Source organism: Aptenodytes patagonicus, chromosome 16 (genome assembly GCF_965638725.1).
Source record: "Aptenodytes patagonicus chromosome 16, bAptPat1.pri.cur, whole genome shotgun sequence".
Lineage (NCBI taxonomy): Eukaryota > Metazoa > Chordata > Aves > Sphenisciformes > Spheniscidae > Aptenodytes > Aptenodytes patagonicus.
Genome location: NC_134964.1, coordinates 3,470,934 through 3,491,775, shown reverse-complemented (window position 1 = coordinate 3,491,775; position 20,842 = coordinate 3,470,934). Strand labels below are relative to the sequence as shown.

The 20,842-nt window shown below is 44.9% G+C and overlaps 1 protein-coding gene, 1 long non-coding RNA gene and 1 pseudogene across 3 annotated transcripts; 1 reads left to right on the top strand and 2 right to left on the bottom strand.

The window, feature by feature from the left end:
- Positions 1–47: 47 nt before the first annotated feature.
- On the top strand, positions 48–1,986 carry LOC143167837 (uncharacterized). The gene is made up of 3 exons (XR_012996606.1): positions 48–214; positions 332–502; positions 1,780–1,986. It is a non-coding gene; the product is annotated as an uncharacterized LOC143167837 (long non-coding RNA).
- A 176-nt stretch (positions 1,987–2,162) lies between these two features.
- Positions 2,163–8,399, bottom strand: LOC143168030 (uncharacterized; annotated as a pseudogene). The gene is made up of 5 exons (XR_012996652.1): positions 7,766–8,399; positions 6,580–6,666; positions 5,834–6,024; positions 4,414–4,573; positions 2,163–2,502 (listed from the first exon to the last, which is right to left on the bottom strand). The product of XR_012996652.1 is annotated as an uncharacterized LOC143168030 (transcript).
- On the bottom strand, positions 8,107–17,726 carry ADAP2 (ArfGAP with dual PH domains 2). Its single transcript, XM_076353724.1, has 10 exons — positions 17,549–17,726; positions 16,172–16,302; positions 15,411–15,502; positions 15,184–15,269; positions 14,724–14,833; positions 13,902–14,048; positions 13,085–13,168; positions 12,639–12,701; positions 11,247–11,324; positions 8,107–10,640 (listed from the first exon to the last, which is right to left on the bottom strand). The coding sequence occupies exons 1-10, from the start codon at positions 17,640–17,642 to the stop codon at positions 10,422–10,424; spliced, it is 1,104 nt and encodes a 367-aa protein (XP_076209839.1). The 5' UTR covers positions 17,643–17,726; the 3' UTR covers positions 8,107–10,421.
- Between the last annotated feature and the right edge of the window lie 3,116 nt (positions 17,727–20,842).

Here is a 20,842-nt window from a genome sequence, read left to right as displayed (position 1 = left end):
AGAGCAGGCACCGGGCTGGTGGGCGCCTGTCCCCCTCTGCTCTGGGCTCCCCTGGGGCGGTGACTCAGTGTTCTGCCATTAAGGAGCCATGATGCAGATCTCATGTACTGTAATGAAACGGTGCGGGCTGCAGCGGTGCGCCAGCCGAGTGAGTGCATCCGACGCACAGGAACACATCAGAAGCGAGACAACGCGCTCCCTCTGAAATTGTGTGGTAATTTATGATCCAAACCGTAACAAATTGCTGCTCCTGGGCAGTACGGCGCAACTTGTATGTGGAAAATTACAGGTGCCCAGTGAGTTCATCATGCTGTCACTGTTCTTTTTCCAGATGGACCAGGAAGGGACGCCTCAGTCCTAGCCAGAGGCAGCAGCATTAGCTATGCGTTACACTGTTGGCAACAGCGGGAGAGCGCTATCCCCCAGCCTTGTGGAAGCTGATACACACACTTCTGGGATCTTACAAATGTGCATTTAGTCCAAAGTGCTTTCAGAGTGTTCAGTGAGTAAGCTTGAAGATTACCACCAGTTCTGTCAATGACTTTAAAAGCCACGGAGATCCATTTGGCTAAATGAGCTAGTTGAATCCCGCACGCTTTACTCACATTAAACTTCTTATTTTGTTCATTCTGGAATGCCACTGTCTTCCTGAAAAAGCCTTTGCTTCTTGGGAACTCTGTTTTTGCTTTGCCTGCACGTGCTCCTCTCAGAAATTCAGCTGTCAGGTTTTTGCAGGATCTCAGCTCTGGCCCCTTCACCCCACACAGGCAACAGGGACCTCCCTACAGCCAGAAGATGCAACAAACAAGGGCAGAAACATTGCCTGTATGCTGGCAAGGAAACTCATAGAACCTCGTTTCCTCAGGCTCCCTGCAAGAAAAGATGGTCCTTTCCATGACACAGTCCTATTTGCTGGCTCTTTAAAAGAGCAATAAAGTGACCGCATGATTTATTAGCTGGTACAAACACATTTGAAAACATCTGCTTCCAAAACTATTCCCAGGGTCACACCACCACCAGGATTGACAACCGTTTGGCCTGGGCAAGACTAAAACAAGATACGGTGCCAGTGAGATGATGTTCTTCTGGGAGACCTCCCTGAAGTGTCAGGTCCTCAAATACAAAGCCTATTTCCTGTAGTTTAGTATCTGCTCTAAAGAGAAAGATTTTAATGCATGACATCAGTAACATTCTTGCCCTCTGAGCATTCCTTACTCAATCAGATCTTTCTAAAGAAAGCTCACTTGACAGAATGAAATGGCATCTCATATAATTTTTGGATCAATGTAGGAAAATGAGGTCCATGGGAAGGGCTTACCTGCAACCTCAGAGCTTCCTTGGTGCATTCCTTCCTAGGAATATCCTGGGACTATTTAAAGCTGCTTAAGAAATCCACCTCACTCCCACAGGGATGGTTACCACCTTTAGCATACACTGGAATTGCTTTAATGAAGTATGGCTACATCAGAGCACAGCATGAAGAAAAGCAGAGCAGAGAAAGTATCAGTTGCTGATTTCCAGGAAAGCCTAGGTAGCTATACACTCCTTGGTACATTCCTGTGCTAAACACTATAGAAGCTCCGCAGTCATAGCCAAAATTGTCTCTTTTCTGAACAGGCTTTACCTCCTGTTTGTATGACTTATAGTTAAAGATCCATTTCTTTCTAGACTATATAGCCAGAAAGCAGGGTAAAGAGGATTTGAGGTATTGATTTCAAATGTATGCAAAAGCATTTCCTTGTCAGTGATGGAGTAAAATGACACGGTCTTCTTTTGTAGCTCCATGACAGACTCATGCACTCCAGTGGGAAGGTGAAGGTACTTGGCGACCTACAAGATGGATCTTATTCCTAACCACAATCTTATAAAAAAAATTACCCTTTTGCCGATAATAAATGGGATGCTTACCTTAATAAAACTTACATAGTCGTCTGTTCATTGGGACATGTTCTTGCATATTTTATCAGCAAAAACATTTGTTTTGTGTTTTAAGCTACGGCTGTAGTACTGTGTGTTGACTGTAAAAATATTTCTGTAAAAGTGATGCAGAATTCAGACAACAAATGGAGCCATTACGGCTTAACACAGTAAAGATCAGTAAGGTGTGATAACTGCCCATACATCAACTCGGACTCTGCAGCCAGCATAAGCTACAGCACAGCTTATATACCTCCATGAAACAGGTTTCTTATCCTTTTTATCTTGCATATGCAGTCAGGTGTAGTATTGCATTATGCTGCAGTAACTGATTAAATCACGGTAACTTCATTGTGTTTCTATGCTTCAGGTAAACAGCCAGATCTCCTGCCGATGTTTAAAAGCCGTTTTCTTCAGCAAATCCACAGTCTCATAATCACTTGAATATTGTTATTGAAGAGTCATGCTGGCTTGCATACTTACACTGAGAAAACTGGCTTGAAATGATTGGTTCTGGGTTTTTAGCTGCAGACTCTGGAGATATTGAGCAGACACTTGTCTCCTGATACAAGTCTGGAGGTTGCACTAAATATGAAAAAATTGAAGTGTTAAGGCACTTCTTCAAAATGTAAATAGGAATTATTTATGCTTCTAAAGGAAAACATACATAAAATAAACCTAGCTAATGGTTAAAGTACAAACAGTTGCTTTTTTGATTGTATAAATTATCAAAGAATGTGTAGGCAAACATTTTTACCCAAAATTAACAAAACACTGTATGCTGCTGCCCCAAGTGTGGTCAGAATGGAGCAGTCAGAAAAGTTAGATGGGTAAAGCAGTTGGATCTTTCTATGCAGATAAGCCAGTTTCTGTCATAAAAGTGTTTACAGTGTTCATTTTTTTCTGAGTATCGTGTTTCTTGTGTTAATTGCATGTGCATTTTGTAAGCACAACGTAATTTTTTACTCTAATTGCTGACCAAAAAGCCTGACATTCAGCCCTACAGCGTTAAGGTCTGTTTCTAATTTTCTATGACATTGTAGTGCATATTTACAAGACACTTTCTGGTATAGTTACATAATACATTGGCTTCAACATGAAAGCCATCCTTAAAAGTTCCTGCCCCACACCTCTGCCCACTGATTCCTCGGTTTTGCTAGTAAAAATGATCGTGGAGCAAAGCTGTAAACTCAGTTGCTGAAATGATTGAGATAAGAAAAACCCTGAGGTAAAACTATGAATAAGTATCTGGAGTTTTTGAGAACAAGGGCTTGAAAAAGGCGGGTAGTGTTGGAAAGGGTGGGAAGGGGAGGATTGCCCCTCAGCCACGGTGTGGCTTTAGGTCAGTCTTAAGTTGCTCTCAGAAACACTCAGTGGTCTTTCTACAGCAGAGAGACGGTGCTGGGAGGAGGAGAACTCCATGGCAAAGGCCATACCAGATCTAAAGCTTTGCTTAGACACAGCTTTTGGTGGGAGGTAATTTTATGTCTGCTCTTAGCAAAGACTTTGCTGTTACATTACTCTATATTTAGAAAAACATATTTAAATGGATTATGTTTCATTCTCCGTTACTGATCTGCATGTCAGTCAGTTCTCTTCTTTTGGGCTCCCATGAAGAAGTATAAAGTAATCATGTTGTCTCTAAAACTGCAGGGGGTTTTATAATAAGCACACACATGCACACCTGTTTTCTCTGAAGTTTTTAGTTTGTTTTCCAAAGTTACAGACCTACCTGTTTGTAAGAATAGTTCTTTCATACAAATCTTTAGTGTGGGGTCAAAGTAATGTCAAATTACAGCAGTCCAATCCCCCATGCAAGGGACTGAGTTGAGGGAGGTCACATGCAGGACCCTGCTAGATCCAGTCCCTCAAAAAAAAAAGTGTCCTGGTTTTGGCTGGGATAGAGTTAGTTTTCCTCCTAGTAGCTGGTACAGTGCTGTGTTTTGGATTTAGCTGAGAATAATGTTGATAACACACTGATGTTTTCGTTGTTGCTGAGCAGTGCTTACACTAGTCAAGGACTTTTCAGCTTCCCGTGCTCTGCCAGCGAGGAGGTGCACAAGAAGCTGGGAGGGGGCAGAGCCAGGACAGCTGACCCAAACTGGCCAAAGGGCTATTCCATACCATGGGACATCATGCTCAGTTCATAAACTGGGGGGAGTTGGCCGGGGGGCAGTGATCACTGCTCGGGGACGGGCTGGGCATCGGTCAGCATGTGGTGAGCAATTGCATCACTTGTTTTTCCTGGGTTTTGTTCCTCTCTGTCTCTCTTTTGTTGTTTTCCTTTTCATTACAATTTTTTATTATTATTTTATTTCAATTATTAAACTGTTCTTATTTCAACCCATGAGTTTTTTTTTTTTCACTTTTACTGTTCCAATTCTCTCCCCCCATCCACCCCTGGGGGGGGGGAGGGTGAGCAAGCGGCTGTGTGGTGCTCAGTTGCCGACTGGGGTTAAACCACGACAAAGAGATTTCAAAATAAGAAAAACTCACCTGGTGGGAACTGCTGAGCTTATTTCTCCAGAAGTAAAATTTCCAACTTTCTGTTAAGATCTCCTACAGCACTTTTGACAACATTAAGCTTCTCATCAAGTGTAATTTTATTCATTGTTGAAGGTGAGCCTTTGTACCTATGTCTCTCAGGTAAGTTACTCTAATAATGACATAAAAGAATCAAGGGGAAGATGTAAATAATAGCGGTTATTGCATCTAGCATATCAGATTATATTATAAAGCCAGAGTGGGAAAACAGCAGTGATCTCTCTAAAATCTTATTCTTTGTATTGAGAGCTTCCTTTGTAGGAGAGTTATCTGAGAGAACTAACCTGAAATCTTACAGAAATTATGAAAGGATAGTTTATTCATAATAAAAAATAAAATAATTTGTTTTCCTTGAGAAAACTAAGAATGGGACTAATTTTTCTTACATGTATTACAATTTCCTTAAGTGTATATATGTATATGCAAACTTTCTCTTTTTAAACTTTCTTCTTGTTCTAGAACCCAAACCAAAAGTTTTAAAATGTGTTAGTATGAGATCTAGCATAAAATACCCACGAAAGGGTAAGCCTCATTTGCCTAAATTTAGAAATTGTGGAAATCTACATTTGAGCTTGTTCTCTTAGTCTGCCTTTATAGTCTGTGGAAAGAAACAGGCATTTTGAAGGCTTGATTAATCTCATTTGCAGGTAGGTGTCTCAAGTAGGCCAGATGACTCACGATGTAAAGGTACCCATTTCTCTTCATTGCCTGTAACGGGACTCTGGATCAGATATAAATACATAGTTACAGGAGGTGAATTCCAGTGTAGGCCCCTGTGCCTTGGCCCTGGAAGTCTACTTCTGTCTCCTGGCACCGTCACACCCAGCGAGCCCCACTCCAGATTCCTGCTAGCTAATTTGCATCACTGGAATTGTTGTTTTCAACATCAAAACGGGCTCTGCAGAATTTAAAGTGCTTTAACTGCCTCTTTTGAGAGCCCTTGACATATTTTCCCCAAGAAAGTTGTTAGAAAGTACTTAATAACTTTGTGAGTTCTTTAACTTGCATACATATGTGTATATACATATTCTGGAAAAGAAAAAGATAATAAAGGATCTTATCTTAACCTCAGATTTGACTCAGGACTGGATTTAAGCAATGCAGTCCCCACTTCACTCCAGCTCACCAACGTCCTTGGAACAAATCTAGTTCTGAATTGCATCCCCAGCCTATGCCTTTTTTAGTACTTTTCCCCTCTGAATTTCTCACTCCGAACTTTCCCCGGTAACAGCAATGTCTGTGGATTGGTATCATTGTCTCTAGTGAGAATAGTGCAGTGAGGACCTGAAAGTGCTCTGTACATCTTCAGCTATCCAACACATTTAGCTTAAGAGCTTCTACTCATATTCTGCCACTTCATTTCATCACTTACCGTTTGGGCTTTGATGTCTGTGAACTTGTTCACTTCAACACAGAGCTGGTGAATAGTCTCTTCAATTTTCTGTTGAGCTGCTTTTTGCTCTTGTTCAATGAACATCAGTGTGTTTCTCTCCTGTTTTTCAACATATTCCTTCATGCAACAGAAATCTTAGTAATCTGGCTTTTGATCTGAGATGCATATTCCTGAAAGGCAGAAAACATGGACTTCATTGTGTTGTTAGAAAAGATGTGTGGAATATGAGACGCTACTGCCCCATCTAACGTGCTCTTTGACTGACCCCTGCAGACCAGTAACAGCTACCTTTATTCAAAGGAATAAAATATATTTGACACTATCCTGCATTACCTGCAATGAGATTTTGGGCATGTTAAGGATCTTGACTATTTTATGGCCAGCAGTCTTGGCCTGACAACTTAGAAAGATCAGTATTCCCTCTTTATGATTTGCATTTTGCATCTAAGAGTTCCAGAAACATTCAGGCTACTCCTGGGGTAAGCAGAACAAGGCAACAATGCACAACTCCAGTGGCTTTTGTGCCAGCCAAGACAGGAGTTAGTACAGCTGGTGCCATAGCTCATTCTCATTGATAAAAACAGAGTTGTGACAGCAAGAGAAGGAAACAAAAAGGCAAATTCCTGCTCTGGGCTGGAAGGCTATGCTGGAGCCATGGCTAATCATGTCTCCAGGTGGCAGTGGAAACAGAAGCTAACTGCAGGTAGTGAATGCACAATGTGTACCTTTGCTTTACTGAGATCTTTCCTCAAGAGGCGGATGGTCTCTGCAGTCATTTCTAGTTGCTTGGAGATGTCCTATATCTCTTCCTCCTTCAAAGCGACACATTGGACTATTTATCTATATAACCCTCAAAGAAAGCATGACTAGGTTAAGCAGCAGAATAATAAAAACCCCTAAATCATTGACATTAGTTAAGCACTGGACTGGTTGAGGAGGGGTCTGGAAGACACAATTAATTCTGAGTGGGAAAAGTCACAATGAAGTCAACATGCAACAGTCATCAATTACATGTTCAAATGTAATTGTGAGCTTAAGCTCGACTGCAGAGACTGAAGAATTTTTAGATACATACATGCTAAAATAACAAAGGTCAATAAATTTTTCTCATCTCCTCCAAGTTTGGGAGTTATTTTAAGCAGAGATCTAGATCACAAACCAGTTCCATTTTGTGCCATTCAGCTGGGTGGAGCTGTAGCACTGTATAATAATGTTATGTGTCCTATATTGGTGCAATAAATAACACCCAGCACAAAGAACAGTTAGTTATTACTATCGTACATCAGCTGAATACATACAGCTATTAGTTCTCCTAATTTAGCTATGCAGTCCTCAATGTATCAGACACCACCAATGAACCCCAAACACTGCTTTAGCCAAATCTATCTGCTCAACATACACGATATTGCTATGACAGTGCTAATATTAGCACGTGAAATGCAAAGGGGGGGGGGGGGGGCCGAAAAGAAAGATGAAGTTAACTCAATCCTAGCCACGTCCCCATGTTCATGACCCTGGTGAAGTATTTAGAATTGTGGCCAGATTTGTCCTGGGGGGGTGCGCGGGGAGGAGCCCCGGGCTGTCCGGGGGAGGCCGCGGGGAGGAGCCCCGGGCTGTTCGGAGGGGGCTGCGGGGAGGAGCCCCGGGCTTTTCGGAGGGGGCCGCGGGGAGGAGCCCCGGGCTTTTCGGAGGGGGCCGCGGGGAGGAGCCCCGGGCTGTCCGGGGGAGGCCGCGGGGAGGAGCCCCGGGCTGTCCGGGGGGGGGTGCCGCGGGGAGGAGCCCCGGGCTATCCGGGGGGGGGTGCCGCGGGGAGGAGCCCCGGGCTTTCCGGGGGGGGGGTGCCGCGGGGAGGAGCCCCGGGCTGTCCGGGGGAGGCCGCGGGGAGGAGTCCCGGGCTGCCTCCGGCCGTACCTTCTCCCCAGGTCGCCGCCCCGCCGAGCTCCGGTCGTTGCAGGCAACAGCTCCGGAGGGTTTCGGTTCATCCTGTGTTTCCAACTCTTCTTCCTTTACCTCCTGCGCGATTAAGTTCACCAAAGCGGCCAGCTGCCGGTCGGGCCGCAGGTCCTTCAGCTCGAAGCCTTCCCGGCAGAGCGGGCAGGCGGTGCGCTGCCCTCCCGATGATGCGGGGCCGGCAGAAGGTGCGGCTGCAGCCCGTGAGCCGCGCGGGGTCCGTGAAGTAGCGCGGGCAGCAAGCGCAGCTCAGGCCCAGGGCTCCCAGGAGCGGCTGGAGGTTGACCGCAAGCAGCCACGGCCCGGCCCGGTCCGGGGCGGAGCGGCCGACTGAGTTTCGTTTCCCCCGGGTGCCGGAGGGCCGGGAGAGCGCCGGGACGGGCGAAGACGCGAGGCTGGACGGCTCTGCCCTGATATTTGCTCCGTTAGAGACCGCTGCGCTGTACCGGGATGGGCCATCTACACGGCTGTGCCCCACCGGAGCTCCCCACGCCAGCCAGAAAGCCCAGTACCGGCCCAGCTCTTCCTCTGCTGGCGACTTGGTCCGAGGATTTGGGTTGACTGTAGAAATGAACTGTGACACGGAGCTCCCCATGACCTGGCCTTAACTTTTATTTACTCTCCAAAAAAGTTGCTGTTATCTGCACGATTTCATTTTCACAGGGAATTTCCCGGTTTTGTAACAAATGATATCAGATTTGCTGACATGGCTGGTCTACTGACCCATCCGGGAGAGCAAGCAACACAGCAGCATGGGACTTGCAGAGCCCCATCCGTGTCAAGTTTAGGCTGCTGGATGGACTGAACTCTCCTGAAGTCATCCTGGGTTACTCAGTTCATCTCAAAATAACAATAAACATATGTCAAACCAAACGAAGACTGACAGTGTTCCTCGTACAAGTCAGAAGGTGCTTTGCTATTGATTTCAAGGGCTGCAGGATTAGGTTGTTAAAAAGATTTGCTGAACCAGCATGTGAGCTAGAATGAATCAGGTTGCGTGGGAAGAGAGAGTGGGAACACAGGGAAGTTTATGGGAGCGTATCAGCAAGCAAAACTGCTGCAGATTGCTCAGAGTTGGATGGTGATGAGCTGGCTGAGACAGGCAGAATGATGATCCAACTCAAACCATTCTTCTGCACTATTGGGGGGGGGGGAAGAGTTAATCTCACTAATCCCTGCAAGAATTGGCACTTCCTCATTTCTGCAGAAGAGGAGAACTATTCCGGGTATCTCAGACTGGCTAGCAATTGTCAGCAAAAGATGGAAGCCTCACCAGAAACCTAGTCTGCAAGACTTCCTCTTGATGTGCAAACTAAGGCTATCTGAAAAGAAGAATTAAATATCTGAATGCCTGGCTGCTTGGCAGAACTAAATCTCAGACTTGGTCTTGAGGCAAGAAAATACTCAGTGCACTGTGTCAGCCAATGCAAAGCTTCACGAATTCCTGCACAGAATGGATGTAAGTGGTATCTGATCAGGAGGCACTCGCCCTCCACTTCCAGTGCTGGTCCTCATTCATTGAGTGTCTTCAAGCAAGTCACTGAAGATAACACTTTTAAAACTAGTTTCTGCCCTTTGAATGCTCAGACTAATCAAGCTCATTAAGCTTCAGCTGTTTTTTAGGAGACAGATCAGCGTATGTTCGTCCTGTACTCATGATGTGTTTGCTGGGGCACTATGTGGGATTGCTTTGGAAAAATTTGGTCTTCACATGTTGTATTTGCCACTCATAAAAAAGGCAAACAGCAGAGACTGTTGAAAGCAAGGAGCTAGGAGTATTTTTCATACATCAAGAGTGATTCCATTACAGTATCCTCCACAATTCAAACTTGGCTTTTATTTTTTACTGTGCCAGAAATCTAACACTGTAAACAAAGACATTAAACCCACACTGTTGAAAACAGCCATGTCCCTATCTGGACAGGAGCTGCAGGCAGGTGCAGTGTAGCTGCCTGACTCTGCTCCTCCCCGAGAAGAACATCCAGTGACTCCAGCATGAATTGGTATCTTAGATCTATCCAACAGGACACCCTGCATCTTCCTGACAGGATACGGTATCTTTGCCTCTTGGTCACTGTCCCTGTGGACTCATGTAACAGATGACCCCATTCACTGACAGGATATATGCCACTGGCTGGATTGTCAGGTACATCCTTCAGGATGTACAGGAGTCCTTCTGACATCAGATCAAGGCAAGAAAAGGAGGAGCTGATGTAACAGCACCTGCAGGAGTTCTCAAGGAAATGCATGCCAGCCCTTCTGGGGTCAGACTCTCTCCATTGACTTTGGGTTTTTTTCCATAGGACAACGCTGGATGATTCATCCCTATGTCAGGCTAGGAAGGCCTCCTCTGCTCAAAAGCAGGGAAGGGTAGGAAGAGAGAAGGCACTTCAGGCAAGGTTCTGCAGGGGCACAGATAATTTCTGAATAGCTGCACTCCCCCTTACTCATTTCTCTGCTGCCACCCTTCCTGTGCCTATGGCTGTTGAAGGAAGAAGCCCTTTGTACTAGAGTCACTGCAGGGCCTTGAGCACCATCCTTGCCAGCAGAAAGAGGCCACAGAGCAGTGCTGAACAGAGCCCCAAGAAGTGCAGTTCACCGGAACTCAGTGCTAGTCTTAACCAGTCAAAGGCTGGGCAATGACTCCATTTAAGGCATCTATCCACTCCCTCTGCTCCCTATCATTCTCACATATAAACACAAACTCTCTCATTGGCGTGACCACAGTGATCGCTGGTTTCCTCTTCTTCACCCGGACTCCCTGGGGCAAGCCAGCTCGTACTTCATATCCCTCATGCATCTTTCCAATAAAAACCTGGCCCTGTGCAAATGCATCCTAGAAAGAAGGAAGCAGAAGACAGCCATTAGCCAGTGGACAGCACAGCTCCAGCAGACACTGTTCTATCCTTTGACATGGAGCAGGAACTGGGTATGTGTGAAGGGGACACCGATTTGGTGACAGGCAGCAGGAAACACAACAGAGTTTTTTTTACACTCACGGGCATTCTCAGAAGAAGGCAGTAGGGACCCATCCTTACAGAGCTGGTTGGTGGGTGTTCAGGAGCAAGGAAAGATATTCTCGTGGCTAGAGCAGTGCTAGGAAGCAGGATATTGGGGCTGCCAAGCCTCTGTTATTGGTGTATTGCTCATCTTGCCTAAGGTCAGAGGCACAATGGCAATAGGGCTGGGAGAGAGCAGGCTATAAACGCTACAGGCAGTAGCAGATACTTTTAAAAGACTTAGATCTTCCTCACAGCCACTGTAAGGGCCAGAGTTCCCAAACAGCTCAGCTCCAAAGAGATCCATTGACAAGGGAGATGAGCTCTTGAGACTGAGCCTGCTTCAGTCTTGCGCAGCCACTGGAAGAGCTGGATGAGAACAGACCCTTCCTCCCCACCCAACTTCATGAAGGGGCTTGTGGAATAGCGAACACTCCTCTTACCAGCGGATTTTTAAAGTACATCAGGTTCCTTTCTTGAGAATCCAGGCAGAACCAGCGCATCTTAAAGGCCTCCTTCTGCTGCAAGGAGATGGTAGAAGTTCTTTAAAGACCAAGTCTCAAAGGGGAGTTCGGCCTATTCAAGGCAGATCCCTGGACTGCTTAAATGACTCGGAGCTTGAGTTCAGTTTCATTCATCCCTGTGAGTCCCTGCTGTGTGCAGCCCGCAGCACCCTTCTCCCCGGGTTCAAACTAGAGATTTGCATTCAATGACAATCCTTTGGGTAAGGCAGAGTAGTTTGGTTGTGATCAAATTACCAGGATTAAGAAAGTTGCAGCAAATGGATTAATTGAAAGCACTGCAGAGAATGATCCCTGGGCCAGTGGCGATAACGAGGAGAGTGTGCAATCAATTTCAGCATTTTGGTTTAGGGGGTTGTCCCTAGCATTGCGGGATGCACAATGGTAGGGACAAATGGTAGGGTTTTTTTTAAAGTGCTAATTCCATCAACTGATGGAATTCCATCAACTGATGGAATTAATTCCATCAACACTCATCTGACCATTCTCTGAGCTATTCATTGCTCCACGCTGAACTGAAGGCTCCTCTTGTAGGGCTCACTTCAGTTTGAGCAGAATTTAGGCCTCAGGAGAAAAACACATGATCTTTCATGCTTGTAGCTGTGAGTATTCTCTGTGCAAGTACCTGCAGGAAGATGTATTGGGACACTAGCACTGAGCTGGGCCAAAACCCTAGCATATTCAATACCAGCATTTCACAACTTTTTAACGGGACTTTGGCTCATGGTTCACTCAGAGGACAGCAAAGCAAGAAGTGCCAATGTTCAAACAAGACCTCAGATCTTTATCTCCTCCTTCAGCAGAGCCTGGAATCTCCCTCTCCTGTTTCAAGGTGTAGTGGCCCAAATACTTTCCCACAAAAAACAAACCAAACCATAGGCTTCACTGTGGAGAATTTGCTCAATCATACTTTGCTGCTATAAGCAGCTGTGACTTACGTGCTGCTGACTTTAAGAGAAACAGGGAAGTAGGGGAGTCAGCATGTGATGTTCTGTTCTAGCAGGAGCTGCAGTTCTAGAGCTGCAGTTAGCAGATACAGCTATCCATCTAGCATTGTGTAACAGGACTTTGCATGTCCACTGCCAGCTCATCCATCTTGCTTACTCTTCAAGGAGGATTCTTCTTCCCAGTCTTATTTTCCACACAAAATAAAACATGATCCCAGAGAACACAACAGGCTTGAACATAATGTCTTTTATCAACCCAGGAAGCATATAGTCACTCAACAAACCATTTACTAGTAAACATCATAGAATTATCAAATATTCTCCACCTGGAATGATCCTGTTTGTGTACTGCCAAGTATGCACTTACTTTTGGTCCTGTTTTCTCCATATATCCTTCTTTGACATAATTTCTTGTGATCCTGGGTATGAGCTAGGAGAACACAAACACACAAAAAAAAGTCTGTCTCATTCAAGCTTGCTTTTCTGTTCTGTTTCTGTCAAAGCTAATCACCATAACTTTTGGCTTTTGGGGCCTAGGGTTTTTTTGGCTGCTCAGTAAAGAGAAGTCTGAAATAAGAAGGAACGTAAGGTTTTTGAAATATTACACTTTATGAGGACCACATGGGAGACTTTTAGGCCTTAAATGTTGACTACGTTTTTGCATATTATCCAGTGTGGCTTTTCCTTCTACCTCTTCTGTCCATTCTCAAGACCCATATGCTGCTGTTTGAGCACCTGACTCTGGCAGAAGTGAGAAAATGTTTTCCCATGCTATGTTTGCACAGACTGCTTCAAGCCCTGTTCAGTTCTCACCTCAGGCTCAGGGACAGCTGGGAAGGTTGTTCTGAGATAATGGTAACGTGCTGCCCGAATGGCATTGAACCAGTCAACAATCTCCTAGGGAAAACATACAGACATACAAACATAAAGACAAGAACAACAAGAAGGAGTAAGAGTCCTGCCTCTCCAAAATGCCTTCATCCTTTCTTGTGACCTCTTTGCAAAGATGTACTTTCTCCCCAAGGGGCAGAGAGAGTCAGTGACTTGTCCCAGACACCTGGAAAACACTGAGCCTCCAAAATAATTAAAAATGCCCCTCCAGGGAGGTCCCAGACATTCTCGGAATGGACAGTCACCCAAGTCTGTGTACACAGGCTTTTTCAGTTGATTCAGTTATGGATTGTTTAAAAACCTTTGTACCTGGAAAAACATGAGAATTATGGCAAGGGAAGAAACAGAAGTCTAACAAAACCCGTAGACATACTTCTTAAAATTATCATTGTTTGCTCGGAAATAATGCAGAACAACAATCTTTTCTATGCATGTCAAGAAGGCCTCAAAGAATATAACCACAGAATTGTATAAAACCGTTAGGCAGTTACCTTAAAGAGATTTACATATGTGCCCCACTAAGGCCTTAAGACTATTCAGGTGTGAAGTTGAATAAATGCCCCAACAGAACAGGAACAAGACGTTATAGTTATTAGTGTCAAATTCTGCAACTTTCTATATTCTACAAGTCATAGTGACTTCAAATAAAACCAGATCCTGCAGAAACAGGGTGTCTCTTCCAAAATATAGATCCAACATCTGAGCATCTTGCTTATTCCAAAATCTCCGTGGTATTCACCTTTCCACTTTCATGATAGACAAAAAGGTTCCTTGTTTGACCATCTGTGTTGTATGTGATCTGCAGCCCATGAGCATGTTGGATTTTCTCTGTCTGGAACATTGCATTCAGATTCTCAATGCTGATAATGGCTTTTGGACCTCTGGACTGTGAAATGAAAAGTATCACTGTATTAAAGTGCTCTCAGGGAAGGTGATGGAGGACAGATTAGCTGTACGAGAACTGGATCCCTATTGAAGAGAAAGCAGGCATCCTAAAATACCTGAATATTGGATATACCTGAAATATAAAGCCTTAATTACATGCTACATAAAATCACTTACAAAGAGTGACTCCCTTTCCTTAACAAATGCTGGGTTGCTATTTGAGAGGGATGTGTCTAAATTGCAAGGGATGGGTTCTATCTCCAGCCTCATAGTTGGAAAACCATTAACTACACTCTCCCACAGAAGGGAGACATGTTGAGGACGATGCTGCAGCAGTTGATGAGAGAATATTTTGGTAATATAAGAGGTAACAGCTGCTAACAGATCTCTTCTTCATCTTGCTGTTCAACTGCCAGTATCCATTTCCTTTGTTCACTAAGCAAAGGAGGCTGCAGGGTTAAGATAAGGGATGAGGAAAACGGCTAAATCCAAAAGAGCAATTGCCTAAGATACCATATATGTTAATGGGGAAACATCTGGGCTGCTCCAAACACAGGCTGCTCTGGCTGCAAAACTAGAGACAAAGCTATTTATGCTGGTTTTTGCTGGTGAAGAGCAGGGTCTGAGGATGGATGTTGACCAGCTACCTATGGCCAACTCTGGCTAAGGAACTCACTTCTTTGGTGTAGTACTTCATTACCCCTTCCCTTGCTGATAGGAGAAATCGCCTCTTCTGGAACTGTCTGCTTTCCCGCCCACGTTTCCAGAGGAATCCTTCACGGCTACCTGCAGATCGGACCAAAATAAGTGTCAGAGAAGGGCAGCACAATAGCAGGACTGTTTAGCTAAATGGCAATGTGGCACAGAGTTTCAAGTCTCCTCTCCATCTGAGAATTTTCATCTTATATGAAAAAATCAGTGGAGAACTAGAGAACTGTAAGATCTGAATACACCCTTGCACTTGTCTAAGTGCCTTTTCTTAGGAGCTTCTTCTCAAAGTTAGACACAAGCAAGGCCTGCACATCCAACAGTTCAAATATCACAAGCCAACCTTAAAGATCTTCAAAGTTGCAAACATAACGCTGTGCTGTTGGCCTTAAGGCTAACACCTTTTCCCTGACAATCCTAACTTTTACCTGCAGAACAAGGATCTTGGCAGACTCGGGTGGCAATGAATTCCTCACGCTCATATTTAGCTCTAATCCATTGCTCTCTTAAAACCCTGAAAGAGGAAAACATGGATAAAGCTGATCTGCCTCTACTCTGTTTTCACCAGCCAACCAAAGAGACCTTGAAGGTCTAGAAGGAAGCAGTAGTTCAATATCTGTAAAGGTCTGCAGTGGTAAATACACCACCAACTTACAAGCAATCACAAGACTGAGGGATGTAATAGTAGGGAGGGACTTTCGCCTCATATTTAGCTTTGGCACAGAGATTCCCATGCTTCTTCATAAACTGAAATACAAAAGAAGTTAAAATCAATACCATGTCATGAACATAAAATGAAACTTTCTTCAAAGGGAGCACTGCACTTTTTGCTCAGTATCACCATAACTCTCAGTGCATCTCTACATATGTTTATAAATTCCCTTTGGCACTGTAGTTTGCATTTTTTAGGTAGCTGAGTCTTTTTCAGTATTTACAGTTGTGAGCCAGATGGGAAGGAACACAAGATTGTGGTTGTTGATTAAAAGAACAAAAGAAAACGAGGAGAAAAGAGATTTACGATCTCCCTATATCTTCATCTCTTCCTAGACATTAACTGTGATTATATTATTAACACAATTCAATTGAAAGATGAGACACTCAACCAGTATTTAAGAAGGGTATGTTGATTACCAAATAGAACATATCTGGAAATATCTGTGGGCTTCTAAACCACAATGAGGAGTTACTGTGTGCTGTAAAATAAATACACTGCAGGCTGTTAGAAACATGATCACCTATCAGTGTAATTTGATTTAGTAGATCATAAAAAAACCCCTAAAATTACCCATGGAGTGAAATTGGCTCTGTGTGGCTTTGTTCCTCTGTCCATGGTGGACGACATAAGAATTATGAGGTAGAGGAGGCTATGATGAAATGTGGAGAAAAGTAAGTGAATTACTGCTTTTTCCTCTGTACCTCTATAATATCGTTCTCCCAGAAGTCAAGCCGAAGGGATTTGACCCTGCTGATTTGAGGAAGATTGCGATGGATTCCAGAGCAATTCAAACAAATGAATATTCCAAGTTTGTAAGAAGCCCACTCTGGATCTAGATACAAACACAAAGAATGAACTAATACATGGGAAGAGGCACAGCCACCGGCAAGGGCAAAAAAGCACATCTGATGCACAGCCCAGGCTTCACACGTAATACATCAAATCCCACTCCATCGGTTATGGCTGTCACTTCACTGTGTTCAGAGGAACAGCACTTGCTTTCTTCAATGAAGAATGCGGCCCCTGCATTTGTAGGCTCTTCCACCGACTATTTGTTTAAAAATTAATGTGACTGTGCAGGCAGCCGAGTGGTGATGTAAAAGCTCAGCTAATTATTAGTTCTGCATGGAAAGCTGCTGTTGCTGAATTAACAATGGAAGGGTGTTGTGGACAGTAAGCACTACTGAGAGTACAATGGAGTGCAACCACCCAGAGTGAGGACTTGTGTCCACTGCCCACGAAAGCTCCTGCTTTTGCCTGCTGCTGCATACCCTGAAGTGACCTCGACGAGTTGATGCTTAGAGGCATTCTGAGTGCTCTGGCAAGACCATTTCCTTAGATCACCACTTTGACCATGTCGCCCTCCGCTTCTCCCTTATCACATCAAACAGAAGCTACTTGTCATCTTCTTCCAGCTGCTGTAGGCTACCGATTGACTGCTCGCTTTAGTGAGGGCGACTCCCACCTCGAACGAGCGCAGGGTGCCAGCCCGGTGCGGGCTTCCCAGCAGGGTGTTTGGTGCCTTTCCCTGCGCCAACCCCAGTGCAGAAACATTCCCCCCAGAGCTGGAAAACCACCTCATGCACTCTCCTCCTCCGGCCTTGTGCACTGTCTACAAATAACTCTGGGGAAGCGACTGGTGTGCTGAGGCCACTTCCTGTCCCACGCTGTCCTCTCCTCAGCCCGTGGGGCTCCCGCCGCCGCGCCTGGCCCTGCCTGGCTGAGGAGACCCGCGTCCTGACTGCCTGGAGCCCGGCAGCCCCGCAGGGCCCACCTGAACGGCCACCTCCGAGAGCGGGACCGCGGGGCGCTGCCCGCCTCGGGAAACCACCTGCTCCCGCCTCTGCGGTACATGAAGTGAAAGGTGACGACGGGCCCCGCTTTCAGGAACTGAGTGAAACAGAGACCAGCACGCCGGGAGGCTGACCGGAGATGGAAAGACGCCTGGACGGCGGCACAGCCCGAGGAGCCCGGCAGGCCCCTCGCTCACCCCCACTTTCCTGTCAGAAACGCGCCGGGCGGGCCCGGGGGGCCGAGGGGAGCGGGGCTGGGGGCGCTGCCGGGCAGAGCCCCCTTACCTGGCTCCCCGCAGTCGGCGCAGCGGCCGTTGTCGGTCCCGGCGGCCCTCTGCAGCTCCAGCAGCAGCGTCTTGTTGCGGTCGCGGTCCATCATCGCTGCTTGGTGCTCGGCGCGGCGCGGCGCTCTGCGGGAGGCTCAAGCCCCGGGAGGCAAATGAGGAACTGGAGCGCGGCCCCGGCGCCGCGGGGCGCCCTGTTCCCTCCCGCGCCGACGGGCGGGTGCTGCTCTGCCGCCCCTCAGGCCGCCTCCTGGCGGCGGCTCCCCCGGCGGAGCGGCCCCGGCGCAGCGGCTCCGCGCCAAGGTCCGCGGCGGCGGCGGGCGGGGCCAGCCCCGTGAGGACCCGCCCGTCCCGGTCCCCGGTACCGCGTGAGGCAAGTCAGTAACGGCCGGGCACCACAGCAGCCCTCTACCACCGCTCGTTACGACGAGATAAGCCTTTTTCTGTCTTTGCACAGCACTCAGCCAAGCTAGGATAAGCCTCCCCCAACGAGTTACGAGTTTCTGCTCTGAAAATTCATTACTAAGGGTCCTGTTTCCAGGAGGAGGGCTCATCCACACACCGACAGGTTTGCCTCAACTCCACCTCAGGTTTGTCTCTAAAAAAAATAATTTTAAAAAGCCTGTTACCTAACAGAACGGCATCCGTTCACCAGGCATCAACCAAAGCATCGATACCCCCGACAGCAGGGGAGTTACGCCTTCCTCAGCAGAGCTCTGCCGCCCTGCACCATATCTCTGCTGCTCAACACCATATCTGAGAAGGAGCCCTGTGACACCAAAGTGCTGCAAGGAAAAAAACCTGTCAGCATAACTCAACACAGGGAAAACGGAGCATTTCGGGATTTGCAAAGCCTAATGAAAACGTCCCTCTTTCACAATAAAGCCAATGTCAAAAAGTCTGTGACTTAATATTCAGTTTATCTAAGGAAAGAAAAAAACAAAAGAGACAATTTTAAGGTGAGGGAAAGATTTTCAAGATTAATTAAATCAGGAATAGATTAAAAGGTATTAAAATATTTTTCATTTTACTATAGTTTCAGGTAAAACAGTTTGCATAGCTAACTTGCATTACTATAGTGCACCATAATATGCGATTCTTCTTTAGTAAAGTTTATGTATAATCTTGTAAAAACATTGTGTAGTTACTTATTTTGCAGATGACAAAATACTATACTAGAGATGTTATCAGTTGAAAGTACTGACACATTTTTTTTAGGCACTAAATAGCATTGTACCTTTTATTTTTTTTTAATATTGCGAAGTCATGAAATAAACAGCAGCAGGATATCTGAAAAGTTGAGTATTGTTCAACTACCTACATAAAACCTCTCTTTTCAGCACTTACCCTTTAAGAACTGTGCTATACTACAATATAAACATCAATTTAATTTTCCCCAGAGATAATTTTCCTGCAAGCCATACATTGAAGCTCTTTTGCTAGCTTAATCTTTGTGGTGTCCTTACAAATCCTGTAAAATATAGAAGAGAATCTGTATGGCATTTGCAAAATGGTTATTTATATTCAAGACAACCTATAAACCCACCACCAAAAAACCGCATTGGTCAGTAGCCCCATCATTTTTCTCAGTGTCACACTCAGATGGCTGAACTTGAGTGTCTTTCTGCAACTTGCGAGGGACATGTCCTTCCCCGCCCTTGGCTGTCAAGATACATCTTGCCCTGTTTCAGGGCTTTTACAAAGACCGAGATAGTCTTGCTTGCAAAGAGATCCTTCCATCCTCCTACTTCTACTCTGCGTTAGTATTGATACAGCATATGCTTGCAAGAACACGCCTAAGGCTTAACTGCTTTTTTCTGTATTACTCATGGGATTGTAGAATAACGTCACCTTCATTTACATTCTAGAAAGCAATATTGGAATGACTGTAAAAAGAAAGAAAAGCTTGAAACTTGACTGAGATTTCAACAGGAACATGTTTGTTGGTTTTTTGTTTTTAAATTATTGTACACCTAGTAATAACTACTGCTTCTTAAACAGGGTGTAGAGTCATTGTGAAACTCCAGGGGTTTTTTACTTCTGGTTTCACTGAATTCTTTTGTTTAGGTAGATCGCAGGCATGGGGTTTGTCTTTTTCCTTTCCAGGTATCTTCAGTCATTCCCAAGATGCCTGAAGCTGATTTTTATGTTTTGGAAGAAAAGGTGTTTTCTGCTCCAAGGAGAAGCTTGTTTTTTCTTACATTACGCTTTCACACTGTGGAAGCAATGTTGTGCGCCCTACTATGTAAGACACGTAAGCTAGCTAGATGGGCAGTATAAAGTACTAAGCAGGGCCCACGCTATTGCAGGGAAACTTTTTGAATCAAAGGTAGGAGACTTCCGCAGTACTGAAATGGATCTTGTGAAGCATTTCCTTTTAAGCTGAGTTAATCAAAACCAGCCCCAGATCTCTTTTCCTCAAGACTTATCCCTCATGGAAACTTGCTTGCTTCTAGCATACAAAAGATGCTCATACTTGATGCATAAAAATGCAAAGTTGCTAGTTTATTGGAGTTCAAATAAATCATCACAAGTAGATTATCTTTCATTCAAACTAGCTTGAGTTGGTTTTATGTGGTAATTGCACACAAGTATCTTACCGAGAAGTGAAATACTTGAATTCCACCTTACCTTTTGGATTCCTTGCGGACACCATAGCCTGGATATTCTATAAAAAAAAATTCTTAAGGCAGTTATTAGAACCAGAGAGTTGACTTCAAAAGGAGGTAAGTTGTCTCCCATTGCTTTCTACTTTATCTTTTAAATTGCCAACGAATTTCCTAAAATAATACTTTATGGGGCCTGTTTCCAATTTATGTAGGCCCCCACTGTAATCTAGTTAGATTGAGATTGCCTTTATAAAGCAGTGAACAGATACACTTTTACTTTTTTATTTAAAAAAAATCTTAAAATTTTGTTTATTTTTACAAAAGAATGTACAGGAGTTGCTTAGACCATTGATACTATACAACCCATTAAGATTTTAACAGCCACCACTTTATTTCATTCTTATTTGATAATTCTGGGCTACTGAAAGAGTAAGCTATAAAGATTATTATCTACAATGCAGAAGCTTAAAATAATTTACTGTTTTCATAAATATTTCTCATTCCTGAACATCTCTAAGACATGAAAAATATAAGATGAGAACAGAATGTACTAGAAAATGGCCTTCCTTATTATTACAGAAGCACTGAGATAAGTGGAGTACCTCTGCATGGCACCAGTCTGACTCAGTTTGAGGAAGAGGAACAGTCCAACTGCAATATAAAGGTGGAAAGCTACATGGTTGAAA